General features: G+C 41.2%; 1 protein-coding gene and 1 long non-coding RNA gene across 4 annotated transcripts; one reads left to right on the forward strand and one right to left on the reverse strand.

Moving 5' to 3' along the window:
- Positions 1-329: 329 nt before the first annotated feature.
- On the forward strand, positions 330-2,334 carry Tgs1 (Trimethylguanosine synthase 1). 2 transcript variants are annotated; one of them, XM_067778990.1, is made up of 3 exons: positions 330-693; positions 757-1,018; positions 1,097-2,334. In XM_067778990.1, the coding sequence occupies exons 1-3, from the start codon at positions 457-459 to the stop codon at positions 1,870-1,872; spliced, it is 1,275 nt and encodes a 424-aa protein (XP_067635091.1). In that variant the 5' UTR covers positions 330-456; the 3' UTR covers positions 1,873-2,334. The 2 variants fall into 2 exon arrangements, with proteins under 2 accessions (XP_067635091.1, XP_067635090.1); XM_067778989.1 differs by having other exon boundaries at positions 757-2,334.
- Positions 2,335-6,725: 4,391 nt separating this feature from the next.
- LOC137248115 (uncharacterized) lies at positions 6,726-7,667 on the reverse strand. 2 transcript variants are annotated; one of them, XR_010952075.1, is made up of 3 exons: positions 7,534-7,667; positions 6,889-7,086; positions 6,726-6,835 (listed from the first exon to the last, which is right to left on the reverse strand). It is a non-coding gene; the product is annotated as an uncharacterized lncRNA (long non-coding RNA). The 2 variants fall into 2 exon arrangements; XR_010952074.1 differs by having other exon boundaries at positions 7,150-7,641.
- Positions 7,668-8,536: the final 869 nt, after the last annotated feature.

Genomic DNA, 8,536 nt, shown 5'->3' on the forward strand with positions numbered 1-8,536 from the left:
TGACTTTCTCTCCAATCGAAAGCTGCTATCAAAACCCGTTTGGTGTGCAGCCCTTCGATGAAAGGTGTTGTCACTGATAAATTTTCCACGGGTGAAAAATAGTTATTTTTTCTTCGGATTTGTAATCCTGACAAAAATTCGAGTTTTTGGATATCCCATTTGACAATCTTGAGTAAGTTTTCAGTGAAAATTATAAATTAAACCTTTACCATGTAAAATACCCCAAAGTTATTCTGAAATGCCCAAATTTGATTTTGAGTATGCTGGTATCTATGGCCAATATTATAAAAAATGCACATTTTCACGCGCTCTCAGAGAGCGAGTAGTTTCATATCATGTCATCTGTGCTTGTGACACTAAAAGTTGTATAATGATAGATAGATTTTATTTTGCATCATACATAACATGGTAAATAAATTAGGTTGTCTTAATGACGGGAATTGAAATCAAGTTAATATGTACAATTGTTGCGTGGAGATAACTGGATCACAAGCTTGGTTTTACGTTTTCAATCAAGTTTTTGAGGCAGATGAAAATCTCAACTTTGATCAATATTTAAATGAATTTGCTATAAATTATGGCCCCTTGCAACAAAAATTCTTTTTGGAATTTTGGTTCTTAAACGGAGACACCATTGCAGCTGATGAATACTGGCGGAGAGGGAACAATAGAGAGTTGATAAACACAGGCGAGGTATAAAAAGCACATAAAATACCCCGATTAATCCCTGATCCTTTTAAATTCTGTTTGATCCAGGAAGAAACATCGACGTATAATTACAAAGGAGAATGTACAGAAATAAATACACCGTGGGACGTCTTTTATGAAAGTATATACGCAGAACAATTTGAAACATATAGCATTATATTTTATAAATACTATCAGCATTTACATCAGTCACTTAGAGAAAGTATTGAAACTGGCGGCAACGTAGATATCGACCAAAACCAGGCTTTAGACAAAAGCTTTGTGGACGAATTTAAACAACTCGAACTTCTCGGACTACCCACAGCATTTGGTAGATACCAAAAAAATTTCAAAACACATATATATGAAGAAAAAAAATCGGAGCAGATTTACAGTGGATTTTTTTCAGATGAAGATATTGATTGTAGTGACATGGATGTGGAAGATGAAATAAATCTTACAGAAAAAACTAAACATGGTATCAAAAAAGTTATTGGAAAGAAAAAAAAGAATCGAAAACTAAGAAATGTACCTGAATTTCTCCTTGAGACGAAGGGAATGTTAAAATATTGGAGGAAGCGTTTCTCTCTTTTTTCACGTTATGACGAGGGTATACGTTTAGATTGCGAAAGTTGGTTTTCTGTGACTCCAGAAAAAATAGCTATCCACTTGGCGAACCGGCTTCAATGTGATATAATCATAGATGCGTTTTGTGGTTGCGGCGGTAATTCTATACAGTTTGCAAAAACCTGCAAACATGTTATATCAATCGATATTGATCCAGTAAAATTAAGTATGGCGAAACATAATGCAGATATTTATGGTGTTTCTGATAAAATTGATTTTATCTGCGGTGATTTTCTTCAAATGAGCCGTTCCGGACGATTTCGCAGTAATGTAGTTTTTCTGAGTCCTCCATGGGGAGGACCAAAATATAAGCGAGAAATAGACTACGATGTAGAAAGTTTTTTGCAACCTTGTAGTGCATCTGAATTGATGGAAATCGCTAAAACAATAAGCAAAAATGTGGCATTCTATCTACCACGAAATTCCTGTGTCAAACAAGTCATCAAACTGGCTGGCAAAGGCAACCAGTGTGAATTGGAGCATAATTACTTAGATTCGCGGTTGGTTGCTATTACTGCTTTTTATGGCGAAGGTATAATCAGTACGAAGCAGAGATAATAGGATCAAGTACAATCACCATTACCATATATTGGTACTTAATATTCAATACACGCATTTTCAATTAAAACTTTTAAAAAAATTTTGTAAGAAAAAATGTTCATCGTTAAAGAGGAAGAACAATCAAACAATCAGACTGTTAAATTTGAATTAGATGCCTATTTTAATTGCCATTGATTATTTCAATTGTTTTCCGAAAAAGCCAATCGCTAATTGATTACCATTAGAAAAAATCATGATTTTTTGCGTTTATAGAAAAAAATCAAAAATAATCCAAAAAGTATTTGTTTATTTTTAATTTTTCTTGATTTTTTTGGAATTATTTTATTACTTTTGATTATTTTGCCTCTTTGTTGCATGCAACATTATCATTCATATTATTCACATGGAAATTGGTTGCTTAATTTAGTAATAATATTACCGTAAATTACAAATATATATGACGAATTACAAAAGTATAAATAGGTGAGTTGTTGTTGTTGTAGCAGTGCTTCGCCCCATCCAATAGGTTCGACCGATCAAAAATTGTCATCAATATCCTCTAACGGGAGTTGTGGAGGCAAGCTTCGCAAGAAAATACCGAGGTTTTCGAAGAACGAATATATTAATTACCTTGAAACTTGCTGTTTCAACCACAATACAGTTGACGAGGTGGTTGGTGTCAAGTGGGGACACGTTACAAGCAGGACATATCTTTTCTATGTCGGGGTTGATTCTGGATAAGTAAGAGTTTAACCTGTTACAGTATCCAGATCGAAGTTGAGCTAGAGTGTCGGGAGTGTAGGGAATGTCCGTTCCTCTTCTGCCAGTTTTGGGTATTGTTCTATGAATACAGGATTCACAGGGCAATTCCTGGCATAGAGGTCCGACGCTTGTTTGTGGAGTTCACTGAGGACCTGCTTGTGTTTTTTGGCTTCATACGGCTGTGTTCTCAGGTGCCGTATCTCCTCATAATGCTTACGGAGATTACTCTGAGGCCTTTGGGCGGTGTTGGCACATTAATCAGATGTCTGTTGGAATGCCCAGGTTTCTGGGTATTCAGCAGGAACTGTTTGGTTAACATTTCATTTCTCTCCCTGATGGGGAGTATTCTCGTCTCATTATGTAGATGGTCTTCTGGGGACATAAGAAGACAACCCGTGGCGGTTCTGAGGGCAGTATTTTGACAGGCCTGTAGTTTCTTCCAGTGAGTACCCTTTAGGCTTGGCGATCATATAGGGGACGCGTAGAATGCAATCGGCTGGCCAATTGCTTTGTATGTGGTAATGGGCGTTTCTTTGTCTTTTCCCCAAGTACTGCCAGCAAGGGATTTGAGAATTTTATTACGGCTATGGATTTTTGGTACAATTGCGGCTGCATGCTCACCAAAATGTAGATCCTGATCAAACGTCACACCCAATATTTTGGGGTGTAGGACAGTCGGTAGCGTAGTGCCATCGACGTGGATGTGTAAAATGGTTGACATTTGGGACGGCCATGTTGTAAATAAGGTCGCGGAGGATTTAGTCGGTGATAATCCAGGTTTCGCGAGGCGAAAAAACTGGAGACATCAGGGAGGTAGCCGCTTATTCCGTTGCAAAGCTCACCGATCTGTGTGCCTGCGCCTGTGGCCATTAGTGTGCAGTCATCGGCATAGGAAATGATATTAACTCCTTCTGGTGGCGAAGGTAGCTTAGATATGTAGAAATTAAACAAAAGCGGGGATAGGACACCACCCTGTGGCACCCCTTGTTTAATTCTTCTTGGTTTTGATGTTTCTAAATTGCACCGATGCCTAGCGACCACCCAGATAATTTGCGGTCCACTTTTTAAGACATGGGGGAAAGGTAGGCCCTTCCAGGTCTTGCAGTAACATGTCATGGTTGACCGTATCAAAGGCTTTTGATAGGTCTAGCGCACAAGCACTCTTCGATGGTGGGGTTTTGTTTTAAACCGCAATTTATCTGGATGCTAATGGAATTTAGCGCGGTGGTGGTGCTATGGAGTTTACTAAAGCCATGCTGATGACAGGCTAGCTGCAAATTTGCTTTGAAGTATGGGAGCAAAATTGCTTCAAGCGTCTTGGTTACTGGCGATAGGAGATATATCGGGCGATATGACTCCTATGTTAGCTGGTTTCCCAGGCTTTAGTAGCGGGACCACCTTGGCCATTTTCCATTTTTCGGGAATGACAAAGGTGGAAAGAGACAGGTGAAGACATGCGCTAAATATTTGAAACCCTCCTAGGCTTTTAAGCATCGGCATGGCTATGCCGTCTGGGCCGATGTTTTAGTCGGTGATAAAGTCAGATTTGGCGAGGTGAGAAAACTGGATAGATCAGGGAGGTAGCCGTTTATTTTGTTGCAAAGCTCATCGATCTGTGGGCCTGGGCCTATGGCCATTATTGTGCAGTCATCGGCATAGGAAACGATAGTAACTCCTACTGGTGGCGAAAGTAGCTTTGATATGTAGAAGTTAAACAAAAGTGGGGATAGGACACCACCCTGTGGCCCGCCTTGTTTATTTCTTCTTGGTTTTGATGTTGCGTATCTAAATTGCACCGATGCCTGCCGACCACCCAGATAATTTGCGGTCCACCTTTTAAGACATGGGGAAAAGGTTGGCCCTTCCAGGTCTTGGCCATTTTCCATTTTTCGAGTATGACAAAGGTGGAAATAGACAGGTTGAAGACATGTGCTGAATATTTGAAACCCTCTTTCCCTAGGGGGTTAAGCATCGGCATGGATATGCCGTCTGTGCCCACTTCTTTAGATGGTTTGGCATGACGGATGGCATCCTCAACCTCTTTGGCGGTGATGGTAATTGGGGACGCGCTGAATTTATGTTTATGTGCGCGTCTGTTGGCCCTCCGTCTAACTTTGTCAACCATGGAATGCAATATATATTTCCGGCAAAAAGCGCTCGCGCATTTTCGCATCCGACAGCACTTTTTCGCCAAAGGCGATGGAAATTTTGTCATTGTGCTATGAGACCGAATTTCGGGAATTCTTCCGGCGGGAATAAAGCGAGCCGAGGCGGATTCAATGACCTTGCGGAAAGCACTCTCCCCTTTGGGGAGCATCAGTCGGGATAGGGAAGGCAGCAAAGTGGCTGTCTGTAAAGGATTTGTACTCACGTGCGTTTTTCGGTGACGATGAAGTCGGCGGTACGCTCGAGCGAAATAAGTTTAGCCAGGTGGTGGTCGGATGCCAATGTTACCATCCGTTGCCAATTGCCGCAGTTCACGAGTCCTGCGCTCACGATTGAAATATCTGGCGTACTGTGACAGTTTGCTACCATACGAGTGGGGGCGTCTCCGTTTATTGTACAGAACGTCATTTCTTCTATTTGATCCGCCAACATCTCACCCCTGCTGTCCGCCTGCAAGTTTGAATGCCATAGATCGTGATGGGCATTGTAATCACCTAAGATAATACGATTATCACCAGTGAGTAAGGCACTGATATTAGGGTGGTTTCCACAGGGGCAGCAGGTGGCAGGAGGGATGTAGATGTTGATGATTTCTAGGTTTACATCGCCTGACCGGACAGATAAGCCGGGACGTTCTAAGACATTGTCCCTACGGCCGATGTCGGGATCAAATATATGATATTGCACTGAGTGGTGTATGATAAACGCGAGACCGCCTTCATTCCCGTTCCCGCGATCTTTTCTGTGGACATTATACCCAGAGCTGGTCTGCAGAGCAGATCTTGCTGTGAGTTTAATCTGTTGAATCGCCGCAATGCGGATGTTGTGCCGCTTCATGAAATCGACTATCTCCGTGATCTTCCCAGTTAATCCATTACAGTTTAACTGCAGAATTCTGTAGTGCAACGGGGGAGACGTGGTCACTCTAGGAGTAAGTGACGGGTGGCTACGCCTGAAAGGCTAGGACGCAATTGCTGTTGTGGCCATGGGAGTGGACATCCCTGGGTAAGGATTGGTGTACCCGGTGTATTTGGGTTTGCGGACTGGCAACATGGTGCAATGAAGCCTGTCGGGGGGATGCGATCGCGCAGACCAGAACATCTAGGAAAGAGGCACCGTCCAAGGCAGGGCTGCACTGGGCGGATGTCGCAAATATATATATTCTGTGCTAGCATACGATGCTAAGAGTCTGTTTCTCTGAACTACACGATTGCTGCCGGAAAAGAGGGAGGAAAAAGACGGGGGCGTGGGCTGATGCTCGGCATTGCTGCCCACTCTACTAAGGAGATTGTAGTTATGAGAGGGAGCGGCCGTATGAACTGGTGGCGCCGTAGGGCGCAACCAGCAGTGGGTACTTGTTGTGGCTTGCTGAGCAGCAGAGGGTAGACTACGTGACGCCCTTGGGGGTGAACAGCAAGGAGCCACACAAGATTTATGCAATCGACTATCTCCGTGATCTTCCCAGTTAATCCATTACACCTAACCCCGGTCCCAGGCTGTGGTTCTGTCCACTTTTGCTCGCGCCAAATCGCGCTTCCACCTAAGGCGGCCGCTGCAACTCTTCACTACAATCTACGTAGCATGGACAGTAGCAATGCCGAGCACCAGCATTTACCCGCGTGAGGAGTCATCAACTTTTAGTCCCCCACACCGTATGTCAGAACAGCCAGCTTAGAATATTTACGATCGCAACATCGGTCCAATGCAGTTCATGCCTTGGCCGATGCCACCTTCGTAGATGCTCTGGGCTTAGGAACGGTAATCCTCCGACCTGTAGTGCCACCTAATAAAATTTTCTTACGTGCAAAACTAGCTGGCAACACCCTGTTGTTGTTGTAGCGGTGCTTCGCCCCATCCAATAGGTGCGACCGATCACAAATTGTCTTCAATGTCCTCTAACGGGAGTTGTTGTGGAGGCAAGCTTCGCAAGAAAATACCGAGGATTTCGAAGAACGAATATTTTAATAACTATTAATGGCGAAAAATACAATTTTACAAAAAAATGAGCGTTAGAGTAGAAATTATGAGTCTTAGGTTTAACGAGTTTTAATATCTGTAAGAACATATAATTAGAATTAAAAGGGAAATTATTTCAATCTTACATACTTATTCGTGCCTGCTTCAGTGTACCTATCTCAAATGGATTACACAAATCTCGCAACATTTGCCTTTCCATTCTCGCCTGGCCATTTTCGTATGCGTTGCTTTCCAACTCCACAAATAATGCCGCGGCTATTGATTCCATTAAAGTAGACAGCTATAATTTGTTTCTGTTCGTTGGGTCCAGTTATATGCCAAAGCAACCTACCGGAGTAAAGGAAGGTGAAGCAAAAACGTAAAAAATCCTTGCGGAAAGAATAAATAAACCTTTATAAAGTATCGGAGGTACCCGCGGGTCTTTTTTCGGTTTTTCGTTAATATCTTTTGAACGAGTTAATATTTTTATTTTCCGCCATCGGATTATTAATACTGATGTCAAGACGCGTTGTTTGAGACCTCTCTCGATATATTTGGTAGCGTATTAGAAGTCGACCCCTCAACTAGACTATTACCGTATTTTAGGCCAGTGCAACGAAATTAGAATCCATAAAATGTCAACTATGTTCGTGCAGGAATCCGTTCATGGTTCAATTATATAGTTGAACCATGAATCCGTTTTAACAAAACTTGGTAGCCACGGCAGGGAATTGGCCAAAAGAACGACAAAAACACACTTACAATTATAAAAGCACTTCATTCAAAAAAATATACCTGCGGCAATATATTTTATTGCTTTTTTTTGTACAAAATGCCGTGGATAATCAAATATAAACGTTTTTCAGTGTTTTTTAAAAACTGTCTTTAATTTATTTTGTTCCAATGTTCACACATTCCGTACAAACAGCTGATTTCGAAAAATCATTTGCTCTTCCTCTTCTCGTTACGACTCCGTCGTAATGCAGAATACCCATCTTCGATTAAAGCGGAGCGTAGAACGGGAACGTCTTCGAAATGCAGAATAGGGGTGTATATTAAAAAAACTAACGAAATACAAAAAAAATACAACGTAGTTCATTAAAAAACAAACAAGCCAGTTTGTATTTCGATTGGGTTTTTTGACATTATGCCGTTTTTTCTTTATTTTTTTCTGACAAATGAAAATCTTGCTTTTAGTTTCAAAATTTTGTGCATAAAAACACAACTAAGTTCAAAGTGTAAATTGTGTGTGCAAATGAGTTTTCAATAAGTGTACATTTTTCAGGAATTGACCTCCAGATTTTTTTGTTACACAGAAATTCAAATTAAAAAGTTTTTCACAATAATTTGAAAAACTTTACGTTTTCTCTGCTTTTTACACTTAAAGGAGTAACCCTCCGTAATAAATTAAACTTTTAATGAAAATCAATTACTCTGAACTGAACAATTTTCGCCATGATATAAAATTAAAATGCTGTGGAACAGGAGCAACACTTTTTTGACTACATAAACCCTGTTTCAATCTTTTACGTCTCTGCACAGAACCCTAATTGACCGTTTTCAACCGAAACAACAATGCCAACCCAGATTTTCCCGTTATGCTCACTTAAGCGAGTGCCTGTCAGAAAAAAGTCAACACACTTGTACTTGTACACTATGGCCTGCTTCTCGGCGCTTCGTGAAATAGTGAACATTGTGAATGATAACAAAGTGTGATATCTTCTCCATAGATGTCAAACTTCCAAAGTGATTGGATCACCTGATTTGTAATTGACTATCGCTGTCTCATTCTGTATCT

Source organism: Eurosta solidaginis, chromosome 4 (genome assembly GCF_040869045.1).
Source record: "Eurosta solidaginis isolate ZX-2024a chromosome 4, ASM4086904v1, whole genome shotgun sequence".
Classification (NCBI taxonomy): Eukaryota; Metazoa; Arthropoda; class Insecta; order Diptera; family Tephritidae; genus Eurosta; species Eurosta solidaginis.

Coding starts and splice junctions, on each gene's coding strand:
- Tgs1 (XM_067778989.1), top strand. CDS start 457: ATGTACAATTGTTGCGTGGAGATAACTGGATCACAAGCTTGGTTTTAC. Junction 694..756: donor AGTTGATAAACACAGGCGAG/GTATAAAAAGCA, acceptor TGTTTGATCCAG/GAAGAAACATCGACGTATAA.